At 39.1% G+C, this 20,105-nt stretch overlaps 1 protein-coding gene across 1 annotated transcript; it reads left to right on the forward strand.

Moving 5' to 3' along the window:
- The first annotated feature begins 2,338 nt into the window (after positions 1-2,338).
- On the forward strand, positions 2,339-12,195 carry LOC128507236 (uncharacterized). The gene is made up of 8 exons (XM_053477969.1): positions 2,339-2,545; positions 3,751-3,803; positions 7,631-7,707; positions 9,176-9,208; positions 10,221-10,520; positions 11,186-11,227; positions 11,342-11,371; positions 11,698-12,195. The coding sequence occupies exons 1-8, from the start codon at positions 2,486-2,488 to the stop codon at positions 11,886-11,888; spliced, it is 786 nt and encodes a 261-aa protein (XP_053333944.1). The 5' UTR covers positions 2,339-2,485; the 3' UTR covers positions 11,889-12,195.
- Positions 12,196-20,105: the final 7,910 nt, after the last annotated feature.

A 20,105-nucleotide genomic window follows, 5' to 3' on the forward strand; every position in this document is an offset into this window, starting at 1 on the left:
AAGCTTGTATTGATACTTCAACTTCTAAAAAAGTCTTTTTAAACCCTAATATCTATATTTCTACTTAAGTAATAAATGTGAATACTTTTGACACCACTGAAAATCACAGGGTGAACAAATACTTATTGAGCTCACTATATATATATATATATATATATAAGTGTGTATATGTGTGTTTTCCTTTTTCTGAAGAATTTTGTTCTTTGTTCTACAGCTCTCACCAATGCAATTTCTATCGCATGCATTTGGTATTCTCTCTTAATTAAGTTTAAATTAAAAAACATGAGTATAAATTATGACTATAAATTGTGTGAATTTGTTGTAATCTCTAAATGCACTTTAATGTTCTAATATCTACTGTATTATATTACGGAACTCCTCAACACTATTAGCTTTGGACATTAAAGTTATTATCCATTCTTTCACATATGGTTCAACATTAAATAAATTAAATAAATCAATCAATTATTTAAATTTTTCATTAACACTCTCCCCATCTTAGTTAGCTGTTAGCAATAGCTCCTCTATACAGGATTTCCCTGGAACAGTGCTTATGTCCCGATCAGCTTAAACTTCCCTGCAAAGTGTACTGCACTGGGTGTTCAGCCTTGATAAGTGAGATTTCAAACCAAAGGAAGTGAAAATGTTCAGTTAAAATAAAGAAATTACCTCAAAACCATAATGCTTTTATAACCTACAACATTACAAATGCATTTTTAAAAGCTTCTGCTGATGTTGACCTCATTACTGGCTTATTAGCAATCTTAATTATCATTTTTTGGGCGACTTTAGGCGTGTGTATTAACCTTTAATATTCTTAATACTTGAATAGATCTAATGAAAAGAGAAGTTGTGGGTTTTTGTCTTGTGCACAGCCTGTGGTTTTTACCACCAGTAAAAGAGACGGAAAACCAGCTGCTTTATTTCAAGTTTCAGTTCACCCGTCCAAAACATGTCTGCCTTAGCACCAGAGAAACATCATAAAGTATATTCTTTAATAATAAAGTTACTCGGTCAGAGAGTTGTCTATTATTTATACACACAGGTATACAGTACAGGGAAAACATCTGCTAGGTCAAGAGATAGGATTGATTATTTTAAACATATAGAACTCATGAAGCAGTACGGACGACTTGGACTAGGAGACTCATAAGAAGAATCGTTCAATTCTGTTTCCTGTGTAATGCACTGTATACATTTACATTTACATTTAGGCATTTGGCAGACGCTCTTATCCAGAGCGACTTACATTTTTTATCTCATTACACATCTGAGCAGTTGAGGGTTAAGGGCCTTGCTCAAGGGCCCACCAGTGGCAACTTGGTGGTTGTGGGGTTTGAACCTGTGATCTTCCGAACCGTAGTCCAATGCCTTAACCACTGAGCTACCCCTGGCCCCTGTATAGTGTCTATGAGAGTCATGTGACAAAAGAAAGAACAATTTAGACCAGTAGATATGAGAGGTGATCTGCTCAATCTGTTTATAATAATCTATCATATTTATCAAAATGTAATATTTTCATTACTTAAACTACAGCCAAAATTTTTGTATGTAGATGTGATATGGGTCTGTTTATTAAAAATGTAACATTTTATTTGATTTCTGAACTAAAGAATGAAATAAACTAAATGATTAAAAAAAAAAGATTTGTTCATTTTGATGAGTCACTAAAATGATCCAAACTTCCCATCAATACTTCCACACCGTGGAATGCCTCTGGTGGGGCTGCATTACATTCCAAAATGTACTTCAGTGTGCTCCCTACTTCCTGTTCAGGGAATGTGTGACAAAATTCCACCATTTGAAAAACCCTGGAACGTCACAAGCGCATACGTCACTTTCTCCATGCGTTACCATGGTAACATAAGCATCTCGGATACCCGTCGCTGACTCTGTACAATAATTATTGTAAATGAATCAAATAATTTATTTACGAGTTATACACACTACCGCCCCGTCAGTGAGATGGAGCTAGAACGTGCGCGATTGTACCCAAAAGATGGGACGGTCTAAACCCAGCTCACGTTCTCTGTTAGTGGGTAAACAGTAGCACAAGTGGCCCACTGGGGGCGCGCAATTCCCCTGCGCCGAATTCCCCGTCCCACGTGTAGAACTCGTAAATTTATTATTCGATCAAATTACAATAATAATTTTTGTCCTCGATAATGAGGATAATACGTATGTCAATCACTTTTTGAGCTCCATTTTAGGGTTCCAGTGAGGCGCAGGGCATGATGGGAGATTTTTCATTCCAACTTCCGGTGAAGTGTAGATCTGTTGTTCACTTGTTCCCTACACCCCTGACATTCCTGCTTTCTGCGGTTTCGAATCGCACTTACTATAACTGTGCAGGACACTTCCCAGGGGACTACCGTCCAATTGGATTGTTTCCATAAAGGGTGCGGATACTGTACCAGTCAGATCCGCTTGTTTTCAGAAATAAAGACAAAAATAGGCATTACGATAAAAAATAACTGAAGTAAATATGCAACTAAATAAATCGAAGACAAAAGGAAATATTTTGGTTGGAGACCGACACAAACAGGTAATGGCTGGCGAATTCTTAGGACAACAGGAGCTAATAGCTAACAGCTAGCTAACACCGCGTAAAAGTGTTAATGATACACACATAACCGTGTTTATTCTGCTCGTTCAAAACTCAACATCAACTTGTCAATCAGCTGAGTTTAGATCCGTAGTGTAAAATTGGGTTTAAGCCTTTATTCAGGAGAATTTTGACCCGGTTTGACTTGAACACTCCTCGTATGTTATTTACACATTCTATTGTGTATATCTGTAAGCTGTTTGCAGGCTAATTGTAAAAGGTTGTGTATATCATGTACGTGTGTTATCTATATTTATAAAACCGAACCTCTGTTTGCTTGGCGGGTGGGTTGGACCAGTCAGGAATCGTTATTATCAACATTTACATTGTTATACTGAGTGAATCACAGGCGTTACAATGTAGCAGCGTAAGGAGCAGCAGGCAGTTAACCACATATGACGGGTGGGAGGGTCAGGCGTCAGGATCTGCACATGGGTGGAGCCCCGGGGACCCTCCGCCGTAATAATGCCTCAAATTTGTGCTAAAAAGCAGTTAATGTCACTCAGTATAATGCCACACAATGTTATTAACCATTTTTTAGCGTAAGTTTAAGGCATTATCATGGCTGACCCCGTGAAAAATCCCTCTACAAGTTTGCATTCTCAGTGTCTTTAGATCACATCAGCCCGGTTTGGTGGTGATCATATAAATCCCCTAGGAGGAGTAGTTTAAAATCCTTTGGTTGCATTTTGCAAACGACCCAAAATAACTGACGTCCTGTTTCATTGAGCAACATGACCCGTGTCCGAATATAATATTTATAATATATATGTACTGTACTATATAATACTATATATATACTGTATGTATTAATACATATAATATTTACATATTAGTAATATGTTACATATACCATGTTATACCATGTGTGTGTGTGTGTGTAGACCGGTTAAAAATAAGTCTAAAATCTGTGCAATCGGCACTTAATACTGCAAATACTGTATATCCACTGATCTTTTAAAGAGCAGATAATTATTTAAAAGACAGAATTACATGAGAGGGTTTATGATTAGTAGAGTTGGAGACAAATGAATCAGTATCACTCTTACCACACTGACTCCTGAATTGAGTTTTTAAATAATTTTTGAATTTCTATATTTGCATTTGAGTTGGTAAAATGTTGCTGCTCCTCTGTGATCCTACAGGTGCTGCACTATGAACTATTTACACACTGGCAGGCAGAACAGCATCCTTTGTGGTAGGAGAGAATTAATTTCTTAAATGTATTTAAATAATAATTACAGTGGTGTGAAAAACTATTTGCCCCCTTCCTGATTTCTTATTCTTTTGCATGTTTGTCACACTTAAATGTTTCTGCTCATCAAAAACCGTTATCTATTAGTCAAAGATAACATAATTGAACACAAAATGCCTTTTTTTAAATGAAGGTTTACGTTATTAAGGTTATTAAAATAACTTAACTGTGGTTTATCACACCTGAGTTCAATTTCTGTGGTCACCCCCAGGCCTGATTACTGCCACACCTGTTTCAATCAAGAAATCACTTAAATAGGAGCTACCTGACACAGAGAAGTAGACCAAAAGCACCTCAAAAGCTAGACATCATACCAAGATCCAAAGAAATTCAGGAACAAATGAGAACAAAAGTCATTGAGATCCATCAGTCTGGTAAAGGTTATAAAGCCATTTCTAAAGCTTTGGGACTCCAGCGAACCACAGTGAGAGCCATTATCCACAAATGACAAAAACATGGAACAGTGGTGAACCTTCCCAGGAGTGGCCGGCCGACCAAAATTACCCCAAGAGCGCAGAGACAACTCATCCGAGAGGCCACAAAAGACCCCAGGACAACATCTAAAGAACTGCAGGCCTCACTCGCCTCAATTAAGGTCAGTGTTCACGACTCCACCATAAGAAAGAGACTGGGCAAAAACGGCCTGCATGGCAGATTTCCAAGGCACAAACCACTTTTAAGCAAAAAGAACATTAAGGCTCCTCTCAATTTTGCTAAAAAAACATCTCAATGATTGCCAAGACTTTTGGGAAAATACCTTGTGGACCGACGAGACAAAAGTTGAACTTTTTGGAAGGTGCGTGTCCCGTTACATCTGGCGTAAAAGTAACACAGCATTTCAGAAAAAGAACATCATACCAACAGTAAAATATGGTGGTGGTAATGTGATGGTCTGGGGTTGTTTTGCTGCTTAAGGACCTGGACGGCTTGCTGTGATAGATGGAACCATGAATTCTACTGTCTACCAAAAAATCCTGAAGAAAAATGTCCGGCCATCTGTTCGTCAACTCAAGCTGAAGCGATCTTGGGTGCTGCAGCAGGACAATGACCCAAAACACACTAGCAAATCCACCTCTGAATGGCTGAAGAAAAACAAAATGAAGACTTTGGAGTGGCCTAGTCAAAGTCCTGACCTGAATCCTATTGAGATGTTGTGGCATGACCTTAAAAAGGCGGTTCATGCTAGAAAACCCTCAAATAAAGCTGAATTACAACAATTCTGCAAAGATGAGTGGGCCAAAATTCCTCCAGAGCACTGTAAAAGACTCGTTGCAAGTTATCGCAAACACTTGATTGCAGTTATTGCTGCTAAGGGTGGCCCAACCAGTTATTAGGTTCAGGGGGCAATTACTTTTTCACACAGGGCCATGTAGGTTTGGATTTTTTTTCTCCCTAAAAAATAAAAACCATCATTTAAAAACTGCATTTTGTGTTTACTTGTGTTATCTTTGACTAATAGTTAAATGTGTTTAATGATCAGAAACATTTTGTGAGACAAACATGCAAAAGAATAAGAAATCAGGAAGGGGGCAAATTGTTTTTCACACCTCTGTATATGTCTTTAAATTCGCAATATAAATCATATCTATCTTATATACACTACCATTCAAAAGTTTGGGGTTACTTTCTAACTCCATGTTCGTTTCTGATTTTAATTTCTTTCTACATTGTAAAGAAATGGTGAAGGCGTCCAAAAAATGCATTAATCTCCTTTTAACAGTTGATATTGAGATGTTTCTGCTACTTCTGCTCTGTAAAGACTTCATAACGCCTCTAATGTGAGGTGCTGTTAATTGGTCATTTTTCAGGCTGATAACTCTAAATGAACTTCTCGTCTGTGGCAGAGGTAGGTTTTGGTCTCGCCCTCCTGGGATGGCCTTCATGAGAGCTAGTTTCATTATGGTGCTTGACGGATTTTGCAAATGTTCTTGACAATACTGTTAGTTGAAAAAACAACTAACTGTTGTTTTTGTTGTTGTTACATAATTACCTAATAATACCTTTATTTTATAGTTTTGAAATCCCCAGTATTGTTGTAGAATGTAGAAAATACACTCACCTAAAGGATTATTAGGAACACCATACTAATACGGTGTTTGAACCCCTTTCGCCTTCAGAACTGCCTTAATTCTACGTAGCATGGATTCAACAAGGTGCTGAAAGCATTCTTTAGAAATGTTGGCCCATATTGATAGGATAGCATCTTGCAGTTGATGGAGATTTGTGGGATGCACATCCAGGGCACGAAGCTCCCGTTCCACCACATCCCAAAGATGCTCTATTGGGTTGAGATCTGGTGACTGTGGGGGCCATTTTAGTACAGTGAACTCATTGTCATGTTGAAGAAACCAATTTGAAATGATTCGAGCTTTGTGACATGGTGCATTATCCTGCTGGAAGTAGCCATCAGAGGATGGGTACATGGTGGTCATAAAGGGATGGACATGGTCAGAAACAATGCTCAGGTAGCCTGTGGCATTTAGACGATGCCCAATTGGCACTAAGGGTTCTAAAGTGTGCCAAGATAACATCCCCCACCATTACACCACCACCACCAGCCTGCACAGTGGTAAAAAGGCATGATGGATCCATGTTCTCATTCTGTTAACGCAAAATTCTGACTACCATTTGAATGTCCCAACAGAAATCGAGACTCATCAGACCAGGCAACATTTTTCCAGTCTTCAACTATCCAATTTTGGTGAGCTCGTGCAAATTGTAGCCTCTTTTTCCTATTTGTAGTGGAGATGAGTGGTACCCGGTGGGGTCTTCTGCTGTTGTAGCCCATCCGTCTTAAGGTTGTGCGTGTTGTGGCTTCACAAATGCTTTGCTGCATACCTCGGTTGTAACGAGTGGTTATTTCAGTCAAAGTTGCTCTTCTATCAGCTTGAATCAGTCGGCCCATTCTCCTCTGACCTCTAGCATCAACAAGGCATTTTCGCCCACAGGACTGCCGCATACTGGATGTTTTTCCCTTTTCACACCATTCTTTGGTTGTGCATGAAAATCCCAGTAACTGAGCAGATTGTGAAATACTCAGACCGGCCCGTCTGGCACCAACAACCATGCCACGCTCAAATTTGCTTAAATCACCTTTCTTTCCCATTCTGACAATCAGTTTGGAATTCAGGAGATTGTCTTGACCAGGACCACACCCCTAAATGCATTGAACAACTGCCATGTGATTGGTTGTTTAGATAATTGCATTAATGAGAAATTGAACAGGTGTTCCTAATAATCCTTTAGGTGAGTGTAAATCACTAAACAAAAAGTGACCCCAAACTTTTGAACGGTAGTGTATATAATGTGTGTCAATCCCGAAATTATTTATACCCCATATTGTGATTTAAGCTCACTTTTATTCAACCAGCAAGTTTTTTTCTTGATTAGAAATGACACGAGCGTCTCCCAAAAGATAATAAGATGATGTACAAGATGATGTACAGTGGCATGTCCAAAATTATTCATACCCTTTGCAAACTGCACTGCACTAATTGATAGTCAAAAAGTCCCATAAACACACTCCTAAACCTTGTGGAAAGCCTTCACAGAAGAGTTTAAGCTGTTATAGCTGCATAGGGGGCGTGGCCAACATCATTAAACCCCATGGATAAAGAATTGGATGTTACTAAATTTTATATGCACTTAAAGGCAGACTAGAGAAAACTTTTGGCAATATATTGTGTGTGTGTGTGTGTGTGTGTGTGTGTAATTTCACAATGATAAATGATGATTATATATATTATATATTTCTCATTTCCATCTGTTAGTTTCAGTAAATCCAAACTCCACAGCAGTCTTATGGACATCACGACCCTCCTGTATGTCCTGTATATCTTATGTCTGGGTAAGAATTATAAGTGTCCTAACACTGACTACAACATGCGTATCTATCTACTGTATCTGTACAGTATGTCTGTCTGTCTGTCAAATTATCTATGTCTATACAGTGCCTTACAAAAGTATTCATACCCCTTAAACTACCACAAACATAAATGCATTTTATTGAGATTTTATGTGATGGACCAACACAAAGAAGGTGGAAAAGTGGAAGGAAAATGTTTTTCATTTTTTTTTTAAACAAATAACTATCTGATAAGTGTGGACTTGTATTCAGTACATTTGTTTTCACCCCCTGAGTCAATACTTTGTAGAATCACCTTTTGCTGCAATTACAGCTGCTTTTGCCCTTTTTTCAAAATAGTTTAAGATTAGTTTAGTTAGATGAACTGCAATTTTTACGTCTGGCCACAGATTCTCAATTGGATTTAGGTCTGGACCTTTAACACATGAATATTCTTTGATTTTAACCATCCCATTGTAGCTCTGGTTGTGTGTTTAGGGTCGTTGTCCTGCTGGAAGGTGAAGCTCCACCCCAGTTTCAAGTCTTTTGCAGACTCTAATGGGTTTTCTTCTGTCCTGTATTTGACTCTATCCATCTTCCCATCAACTCTGACCGGCTTCCCTGTCTCTGCTGAAGAAACGCACCCCCACAACATGATGCTGCCACCACCATGTTTCATAGTTTTCTACCACACACAGTGTTTTGCATTTAGGCCAAAATGTTTTGTTCTTATCTGACCAGAGCATCTTCTTCCACATGCTCCATATGTCCCCCCACAAACTACAAATGGGTTTTTTTATGGCTTTTTATGGCTTTCTTTTACTTTCTTTTACTTTCTTCTTGCTGCTCTTCCATAAAGGCCAGATTTGTGGAGGTAACGACTAATAGTTGTCCTGTGGACAGATTGTTACACCTGAGCTTTGGATCTCTGCAGCTCCTCCAGAGTTACCATTGTTCTCTTGGCTGCTACTCTGATTAATGCTCTCCTAGCCCGACCTGTCCGTTTAGGTGGACGGCCATGTCTTGGTAGGTTTACAGTTGTGCCGTACTCTTTCTATTTTCAGATGATGGACGGATTAAACACTTCCCCTGTCTGGTGTGTTCCTTGGGCTTTATGATGCTGTAACAAACCTCTGAGGGCTTCACAGAACAGCTGTATTTATACTGAGATTATTTACACACAGGTGGACTTTATTTACTAATCAGGTGACTTCTGAAGGTTCCACTGGATTTTAGTTCGGGGTATCAGAGTAAAGGGGGCTGAATACAAATGCACACCACAGTTTATAAAGTTTTATTTATTAAATATGTTAACCATTTATCATTGTCTTTCCAATAAAATCTAATTTACCTTTGTGGTTATTATGTGATGAAATGTGGAAAAGTTCAAGGGGTATAAATACTTTTGCAATGCACTGTATATGTATGTTTCTTAAAATCATGTAGATTGTGATTTTTCTTTTTCCCACAGATTCCATCAATGCAGCTCAACTCTCAGTCACAGGTAAGTCAATCATACAGTGTGAAACACCGACTAATTATAAAAGTCTCAGCGTATCAGATAACAGAGTTAGAAATAAGGTCAGTATCAGACGTCTTAACCACTGAGTCATGACCCAGGTTTTCTCATAACAACTCTAATGACTCTAACTTTAATAAAATATGAAGTGTCTTATAGAGCTTAAATCAAACTCCTACACATAAAACACTCCATACACACACACACACGCGTATATGAAACACTCATACATACATGTATATTACTAATCGCTCAAACAAATGTATATGAAATGTGCACACACACCTATGAGACACACACACACACACACACACAGTACATGACAGGTAATTCTCAGTGTAAACAGAAGTCATTGTAAGTCATTTCACACTTGCTGCTTCATTCTCCCTGATTGCTATTAGCCTTTTTTAAAGGGCTTCTATCGCAATGCGTTGTTAAGGCTGTGACGTATTCACAACTGTCCAAATGATGTCTGAATATTGCAGCGGCAGATAAACGCGGGTGATGGTTTACAACCGCCAAAGAAAAATTGAAGCAGGAAATCTGTGGCTAATATTTTGGATCTTAAAACAGAAGCAATTAATATTTCCTGTATTTAATGTACTTCCTCACCTTCACTAATACGAACAATAACTAACTCATTGGAATCCCATGTGACTCCCTCTGCAAATCCAAATACAGAACTGGAAATTCAAACATCGTTCCGAGCCTCCATACCACCAACTTCTTTGGTGATGATGAATTAATGTTAAATGTAAAAAACATTATTACATTTGAATGAATTGCAAATGTAAAAAAAATTATAATTTCCTGTGAATCAACCAAATTTTTGTGGCCTAGTTAAAGGGTCAATCCAGTTGTCATTAGGACACATCGTTATTGAGTCGAGCCTTATTACAACACTATACTACAACACCAGTTTAAAAGATAAATATAGATTTTATTATATAGGATATAAATATAATCATTTCCTAAAACGGGTTTCCCGTCATTTCAGCTCCTGTGGGCTCCACAGTCGTCCTGCCGTGTGAATGGAGAGATCTCTCTGTCCAAACACCTCATGTTGTGTGGACTATTGAGCGTGAGGTTGTGTTTGAGCGAAAGGGTAAAGATTCACTTCAGGATGAAGGATACGAGGGGCGTGTGGACGTTCCTGAGGACGAGCTGCTTAAAGGAAACTGTTCCCTGGTGTTGAAGAACGTCAGAGTTACTGATGAAGCTGAGTACAGAAGCTCCATGCTGTTGGAACACCCAAAGAAATCTGTCTTTGTCCAGGAAGTTCATCTCTCAGTCTACAGTAAGTGTATTAATCTCAGATAGAGAGTCTGACACACACACACACACACACACACACACACACAGTATCAGTACACAGAGTTTATAATGACTGGAATGTTATTAAACTGAACAGATTATTTAATGTTGATGTGAGACTGTGCTGCACAGTTTAGTGTTTTACACAGAGAACTGGTAAGATTTCCTTGTCTGTGTTAGATTGAGTAGAGAGAATACACACACACACACACACACACACACACACACACACCTGTCCCAAATGTCAATACTGTTTTCAGCACACACTCACCGACCTCCTCCTAATAGTCAAAGTGTCACAATCTGGTCCTTTATGAAGTCTCTCAAATTCCTGTGTTCACCCAATTATTAGATATTTTTGCTGCGTCCAACAGGAGTAAATGAACTAGTGAATAAATTAACAGGAGTAAATGAACTAGTGAATAAATTAACAGGAGTAAATGAACTAGTGAATAAATTAACAGGAGTAAATGAACTAGTGAATAAATTAACAGGAGTAAATGAACTAGTGAATAAATTAACAGGAGTAAATGAACTGTGTGTTTAAACAGAAATCACTTGTGAGAATAAATAATGTGTAAAAATCACACACACAATCAGAACACAGATATTTAATATCATTTATTTTATCTTCTTTTTTCTATAAAGACCGAACTGAAGAGAGAATTAAAGAGAGAACAGATTCGTCAGGTGGGTGAATATCAAACCTTATTGAAATATCACATCAAAAGAAAAATATATTGTTATTGTTAATAAAGTAAGAATTTTTTTAAAAAGTGATATTAATTTCTTTTTCCTCTAAAGACCGAACTGAAGAGAGTCCAGATTCCTCAGGTGAATATTAAACCTTATTTAAGTGTGTGTTGTGTTGTTCAGCTCACTGATGGAAACATCACACACAGTCATGTGATTATGTGAGTGACAACACATATGAAAAAATATTAATCACCGATATGAAAAAGTAGTTCTACGCTGAAACTCCACACATGAATAATATGTAATAAATAAAATATAATTTTTGAAAGAGAGAAATATGAAAATATAACAATGAAAATAAGAAGAATAGACTTCATAATGACTGTTTTAAATCTATAATAACATTTCTAATGTCATGTCATTGAGAGGGAACTATTTACAGCAATGAATTTCTGTCTCTGCAGATAACGGTGTAAAGAACCTTCATTACTTGTGGATCCTCATCATTTTGCCGGGCCTGGTGTTACTTGGTCTCGGAGTGTGGCTTCTGAAGAAGAAAAAATCTGCCTATTTACAGACTAAAAACACAGAGGAGTTCAAAGAAATGAACAGACACGGCAACACGACAGCACCAACATATTTAGAGGAAACATAATCTACACATTTCTGCCATCATTAGGGTCCAAGCACTATGACATCACACGATGATGACCTGACTATGATGTCCTCGCCATCGCTCTGATAAGTTTTAGATGTTTAATTAGTGCTGATGTCATAGCGTGTGAAGGCCCTATTGTACTTCTAAGAATTATTTTCTAAATTATTTTTATTTCAATCATCCGGCCCCCTAGCATGCTCAAAAACTCTTAGAAATCGTATCTTACAGACAGTACACACATCCTATGGACACTACATACATCCTACACACTACAAATCCTATACAGTGGTTTGCAAAAGTATTCACTTTTTCCACATTTTGCCACATTACAGCCACAAACATGAATCAATTTTATTGGAATTCCACGTGTAAACCAATACAAAGTGGTGTACACGTGAGAAGTGGAACGAAAGTCATACATAATTCCAAACATTTTTTACAAATAAATAGCTGAAAAGTCGGGTGTGCGTAATTATTCAGCCCCCTGAGTCAATACTTTGTAGAACCACCTTTTGCTGCAGTTACAGCTGCCAGTCTTTTAGGGTATGTCTCTACTAGCTTTGCACATTTAGAGACTGAAATCCTTGTCCATTCTTCTTCGCAAAACAGCTCCACCTCAGTCAGATTAAATGGACAGCGTTTGTGAACAGCAGTTTTCAGATCTTGCCACAGATTCTCGATTCGATTTAGATCCGGACTTTGACTGGGCCATTCTAACACATGGATATGTTTTGTTTTAAACCATTCCATTGTTGCCCTGGCTTTATGTTTAGGGTCGTTGTCCTGCTGGAAGGTGAACCTCCGCCCCAGTCTCAAGTCTTTTGCAGACTTTAAGAGGTTTTCTTCCAAGATTGCTCTGTATTTGGCTCCATCCATCTCATCAACTCTGACCAGCTTCCCTGTCCTTGCTGAAGAGAACCCCCAGAGCATGATGCTGCCACCACCATATTTCAAATTCAAATACAAATTCAAATTTTATTTGTCACATACACAGTCATACACAGTACGAAATGTAGTGAAATGCTTACACGACCGCCAGTGACCTTAAAAAGAGAATTAAAACTTATAAGTAATAAATATCAATAGAAGAAATATGATAGAAAATTTACATAAAAATTTAACTAGAAAAAATAGAACCTGAAAATAGAAATATATTGTACACATAGAACTATAATTTTGTGCAAGTATGCATAGAAAAAGTGAATTTGTGTCTGCGTCATCGAGTGCGTCCTGTAACGCGGCCACCGATTGGTCCGTCCAGCGCGCGACCTTCCTCTGAACCGGAACTTCCTGTTTCAGCCTTTGTTTGTATTTTGGCATGAGGAAGATGGTGGCGTGGTCGGATTTACCAAACGGAGGGCGAGATAGTGCCTTGTAACCGTCCTTGACTGTGGTGTAGCAATGATCCAGTGTCCTTTCGCCCCTGGTGGGGCAGGTGATATGCTGATAAAAGTTTGGCGCTGCACGTTTGAGGTTGGCACTGTTAAAGTCCCCCGCCACAATAAGCGCAGCGTCCCGGTGTTGTGTTTGTTGCTGTGTGAGTGCCTCATGCAGCTCGCATAAGGCAGTGTCCGTGTCCGCTTGTGGTGAAATATAAACGGCGCTGATTATGACCGATGTAAACTCCCGAGGAAGATAAAAAGGACGACACATGATGGACAGTAGCTCCAGATTTGGTGTGCAGGAGCGTGTGAGAGGAACAACACTCGCGCTAATGTACTCCATGGTGGTAATTTGACTGGTTTTAAAACGGTAAAAACTAACTTAAAGAACAAAAACAAAGAAAATCTGGTCGGAGCAGTCGTGACGGCAGCCAACCTCACCGGCGCCATCTTGGATATCCAGATGGTGGGGATGGTGTGTTTAGAGTGATGTGCAGTGTTGGTTTTCTGCCACACATAGCGTTTTGCATTTTGGCCAAAAAGTTCCATTTTGGTCTTATCTGACCAGAGCACCTTCTTCCACATGTTTGCTGTGTCCCCCACATGGCTTGTGGCAAACTGCAAACAGGACTTCTTATGGTTTTCTGTTTACAATGGCTTTCTTCTTGCCAATCTTCCATAAAGGCCAACTTTGTGCGGTGCACGACTAATAGTTGTCCTATGGACAGATTCCCCCACCTGAGCTGTAGATCTCTGCAGCTCGTCCAGAGTCACCATGGGCCTCTTGGCTGCATTTCTGATCAGCGCTCTCCTTGTGAGTGCGTTTTGTGAGTGCCTGTGAGTTTAGGTGGACGGCCTTGTCTTGGTAGGTTTACAGTTGTGCCATACTCCTTCCATTTCTGAATGTTCGCTTGAACAGTGCTCCATGGGATGTTCAAGGCTTTGGAAATCTTTTTGTAGCCTAAGCCTGCTTTAAATCTCTCAAAAACTTTATCCTTGACCTGTCTGGTGTGTTCTTTGGACTTCATGGTGTTGTTGCTCCCAATATTCTCTTAGACAACCTGTGAGGACGTCACAGAGCAGCTGTATTTGTACTGACATTAGATTACACACAGGTGCACTCTATTTAGTCATTAGCACTCATCAGGCAATGTCTATAGGCAACTGACTGCACTCAGACCGAAGGGGGCTGAATTATTACGCACACAACCACTTTGCAGTTATTTATTTGTAAAAAATGTTTGGAATCATGTATGATTTTCGTTCGACTTCTCACGTGGACACCACTTTGTATTGGTCTTTCACGTGGAATTCCAATGAAATTGATTTATGTTTGTGGCTGTAATGTGACAAAATGTGAAAAAGTTCAAGGAGCCGAATACTTTTGCAAGCCACTGTAGACAGTACACACATCCTATACACACTACACATCCTATGGACACTACACACATCCTTTACACACTACACATCCTATGGACACTACTGGTTCTATGTTGTGTCCGGGTGGCGATGACGCACCAGAATGACGTGTCCGGCCGTAACGATGCTTTACACTTATACTGAAAAGTGGCTCATGACATCCTGAGTGACATCATTTTCCATGACATCAGCATCCGCGGCTCTTTATGGGTCTTAACATGCTCAAAATCCACACAGCTTGTGTGGTGCACCGCGGTAGCGATGGCGCAGGTGCTTGGGCCCATCATCGTTGCTTGCAACTATATTTCAATTTGAGTTTTAATAAAGGTCCTAGATAACGACTTTTGAAGTGTGTATACATCTGCATATTGTAAATACATCTGAAGGACATCACATTTGTAGGGTGTTTTTATTTATCCAGTAAACTGGATTTTCTCAGTTACACACGAGATACACACTACATTTACACCATCACGTTAAGTAAGCTGCACTGGAACAACAAATGGATAATATGTTACATTTTTTATGTAATGTACGACTTCTGATTACACTACATTGTAATAACTTTTTATTAATATTATTGTGACTACTGACTAGTAGGAGGGATTAGTTATTTGCTTTTCGCTTGCATAGACTTTCTCTCTCTCAGAGACTGCTCCACATATGTGTGTTTTCCTTTTTCTGAAGAATGTCTTTGTCCTACAGCTCTCTCCATGCCTGACTGTTGCAATTTCTGTTGTGTGCGTTTTGTTTTATTAAGTTTAAATTAATAAGCATAAGTATGTATTAGGACTATAAATTGTGTTGATTTGTTGTAATCTCTAAATGCACTTTAATATTCTAATATCTACTGTATTATATCACTGAACTCATCAACACTTTTAGCTTTAAATATTAAACTTATCCATTCTTTCACATATGGTTCAACATTAAATAAATGAAATAAATCAATCAATTCTTTTCATTTTTCATTAACTCTCTCCCAATATTAGTTAGCTGTTAGCAGTGGCTCATCTTTCCTGCTTGTCTAAAGACAACAAGCTGAAGTCACACATACAAGATTTACCTGGAACAGTGCTCATGTCCCGATCAGCTTAAAGTTCCTAAAGAGAGTTCTTAAAGAGAGGTTTGGAGGGAAAGGTCTCGGCCCCTCTGCAAGATGGTAGGATTTATCTTAACACAGGCACTTATGTGTGGAACATGTAATTCCAGACACACTGCAAAATATACATTGACCTTATCCATTAAACTGTATGACTGTAAGTACACTGAAATGCGCTGCTCTCGCTCTCTCTCTGAACTCTGCACTCCAGTGTTTCCAGTGATCCTGACCCCTTAACCCTGTGCACTTGTCTGGTTCCACTCGATGGCCATGAAGATGGTCTTGGACTCGGCTGATGCAGGTATTTTACTGTGAAGGCTTGTGACAGTAAGTGTTCAGTAGTTTAAGGACTGTAATTTCCAAGAATTGTTACATAACCAAGTCTCCGTCAGTGAAAGAGAAATTTGTAATAAACTCCTTTAATAAATACTTTAATATATTTAATGAAAATAAAAAAGTTGTGGTTTTTTTTTACCACCAGCAGCAGAGACGGAAAACCAACTGCTTCTTTTCAAGTTTCACTTCACTGTTTGCCCGTCCAACACACGTCCGGCTTAAAAGATCAAGGCCATCATTGCCAGTACTCTTCTCACACAAAGTCGTCACCTTCGATGGATTTTCTCTTGTTGTTTGTGTAATATAAAGTAATATGCCAGGCTAAAGTGGTGAGAAGGAATTCAGGCTCTGGATTTTCTCTTAGTTTAACTAGTAGTGTAAAGTGGACAGTGACAATAATACGGCTACGAGACCTGACTTTATTCTCGTGCACCATTTATTATTATTTAGGATGACACAAGATTACTGTGACACAATAAGAATCTGTAAACAATGTAATATCTTAAGTCAAATATATTTAATCAGTAAATCCTAACAATTCTTTAGGCTAGTAATCTGTAAGATCCCTTAACCAACAATAACTCCACAGGGAACCGGAAGTAGGAAGCATGCTTTGAAGTACACTGTGGAATGCCTCTGGTGGGGCTGCGTTCCATTCTGAAGTGTACTTCACAGGGTGCTCCCTACTCGCTGCTCCCTGTTCAGGTAATGTCAGTTAAGGGAACTTCCCTCAACAAAATTCCACCATTTGAAACACCGTAGACTTCATGTCCTCTGTGCGTTACCATAGTAACATAATCACCTCAGGTTACCTGTCACTGCTGCTATAGAGCATTCTACTGAATTACTCGTAAATAAACTACCCGATTAATTTACAAGAATTATTTAATCCTCAATAATAATGACAATATATACTGTATGTCAATTTCTTTTTGAGCTCCTTTGTTTTGCGCCCCACGAGGCGCAGTGACTAATGGGAAATTTATCATTATCACACTTCCGGTGAAGTGAAAATCTGTTGTTCATTTGTTCTCTACACCACTCACATTTTAGGAAAAAATTTAAATTTCATTTTATTTGTCACATATACAGTCATACACAGTACGAAATGTTATGAAATGCTTATACGACCGCCAGTGACCATAAAAGAGAATTAAGCTTATAATAAGAAATAAATATGAATAAAAGAAATAAGATAGAAAAATTAAATAGAAAAAATTAAATTAAACTAGGAAAAATAGAACTAAAAATAAAAATAGAAATATGCTGTACATGAAAAATAGAAATATACTGTACAAATTGAAATATACTGTACTGTACAAGAGCATTTAAGAAATTGAGAAATTTAGATATTTTGTAAGAAAGATAGTGTGCAAATATGCATAGAACAAAGTGTCTTTGTGCAAAGGTCCAGGATGTAAACGTAAACATGTAGTGTAGATATGAAGGTAGGTGTGCGTGGAATTGTCCATAGTGTCCATGGATGTAAGAAGATTGATTGATTGATCAATTGTGAAAAGATTGTATTAGTTTTAAAAGATTGTGTTAGTTTAGGAGCTACCACTAACAGCTAGCTAATACTATGAAAGTGACCATGATTTTATATTTATATATTATAACAGTTTCGACCCATGTTGCACGGGTGGCACCATGAAGCACGGACACGAGGCGAGGTCTTATGGGAAAAGGGGTACTTTATTTAGGATAAATGGGGAAAAAAAGGGTTAGAGGAGTGAGGACAGAAAGAAAGGAGAAGGGATGAAGTGAAGGTCTGGCGCAGTGACATGCTGGCATGTGGGCACACAGCTGGCGATAGGTGGCGGTGGGCGGAGTGGCAGAACAGAGCACACGGAGGCAGCGCTCCTGCACGCTCCCTTATGACGCCGCTTCTCCCGCTGTTCATGGTCGGCCTGGCCCCTCCCAGATCTCTGTGGGCTGACATCCATCGGCTGGGCGGCTTTTCCGGCTGGGATCTGGGACCTTAACGCTTTCCTCCTCGCAGCCTTTTCCTTTTTGGTGGCGGGGGTGTGAAGGTGCAGTGGGATCGGTAGTAGATTTAAGCGCACGCCCATCACAGGCGGATGCCGTTACAATATGTCCACATACATACATTCCAGACATGGACAAAAGGTGTCTCATTTCCATGCGTTTGTTTCAGAGAATCCACAAAAGTCTTATGGACATCATGACTCTCTTGTATGTGTTTATCTTACGTGTTGCTGCCTGTGTGGATAAGTGACCAGGTTTCCCGATAACGCACACTCTTAGTGCACTAAAAAGATTCTTAAGATATATCTTACGTAAGTTGATTACTTTTCTAAGTGTGTTTCTCGAATCATGCCTTAGAAGTCTTCTTAGGTCGCTGCCTCTTACGTCCGATGTTACAAGGCGCTGTCTACAGTGAAATTAAATTGGGTTTAGTTAAATGAGAAAATAAACTAGGGAGTTTTAACCGATCTGTTGGATCAGTTCAGCATTCCATTCCTAACAAAATGATCATGGCACAAAGTGCACTGATAATTCAAGGATCAACTTTTGTTTCTTCCATTATCACTCCACACGGTCACCTCAGCTCTAGTGTTAGAGAACTTTTTAAAAGACATAATAAGCACAGTCCTACCTAAAAATGTGGATAAAACAACAGATTTACAGTGGTGTGAAAAACTATTTGCCCCCTTCCTGATCTCTTATTCTTTTGCATGTTTGTCACACAATGTTTCTGATTATCAAACACATTTAACTATTAGTCAAAGATAACACAAGTAAAGACAAAATGCAGTTTTTAAATGATGTTTTTTATTATTTGGGGAGAAAAAAAATCCAAACCTACATGGCCCTGTGTGAAAAAGTAATTGCCCCCTGAACCTAATAACTGGTTGGGCCACCCTTAGCAGCAATAACTGCAATCAAGCGTTTGTGATAACTTGCAACGAGTCGTTTACAGCGCTCTGGAGGAATTTTGGCCCACTCATCTTTGCAAAAAAAGGGTTTTCTACCATGAACCGCCTTTTTAAGGTCATGCCACAACATCTCAATAGGATTCAGGTCAGGACTTTGACTAGGCCACTCCAAAGTCTTCATTTTGTTTTTCTTCAGCCATTCAGAGGTGGATTTGCTGGTGTGTTTTGGGTCATTGTCCTGCTGCAGCACCCAAGATCGCTTCAGCTTGAGTTGACGAACATATGACCGGACATTCTCCTTCAGGATTTTTTGGTAGACAGTAGAATTCATGGTTCCATCTATCAAAGCAAGCCTTCCAGGTCCTGAAGCAGCAAAACAACCCCAGACCATCACACTACCACCGCCATATTTTACTGTTGGTATGATGTTCTTTTTCTGAAATGCTGTGTTACTTTTACGCCAGATGTAACGGGACACCCACCTTCCAAAAAGTTCAACTTTTGTCTCGTCGGTCCACAAGGTGTTTTCCCAAAAGTCTTGGCAATCATTGAGATGTTTTTTAGCAAAATTGAGACGAGCCTTAATGTTCTTTTTGCTTAAAAGTGGTTTGCGCCTTGGAAATCTGCCATGCAGGCCGTTTTTGCCCAGTCTCTTTCTTATTGTGGAGTCGTGAACACTGACCTTAATTGAGGCAAGTGAGGCCTGCAGTTCTTTAGATGTTGTCCTGGGGTCTTTTGTGGCCTCTCGGATGAGTTGTCTCTGCGCTCTTGGGGTAATTTTGGTCGACCGGCCACTCCTGGGAAGGTTCACCACTGTTCCATGTTTTTGCCATTTGTGGATAATGGCTCTCACTGTGGTTCGCTGGAGTCCCAAAGCTTTAGAAATGGCTTTATAACCTTTACCAGACTGATAGATCTCAATTACTTTTGTTCTCATTTGTTCCTGAATTTCTTTGGATCTTGGCATGATGTCTAGCTTTTGAGGTGCTTTTGGTCTACTTCTCTGTGTCAGGTAGCTCCTATTTAAGTGATTTCTTGATTGAAACAGGTGTGGCAGTAATCAGGCCTGGGGGTG

This window comes from Clarias gariepinus, chromosome 2, assembly GCF_024256425.1.
Source record: "Clarias gariepinus isolate MV-2021 ecotype Netherlands chromosome 2, CGAR_prim_01v2, whole genome shotgun sequence".
NCBI classification, from domain to species: domain Eukaryota; kingdom Metazoa; phylum Chordata; class Actinopteri; order Siluriformes; family Clariidae; genus Clarias; species Clarias gariepinus.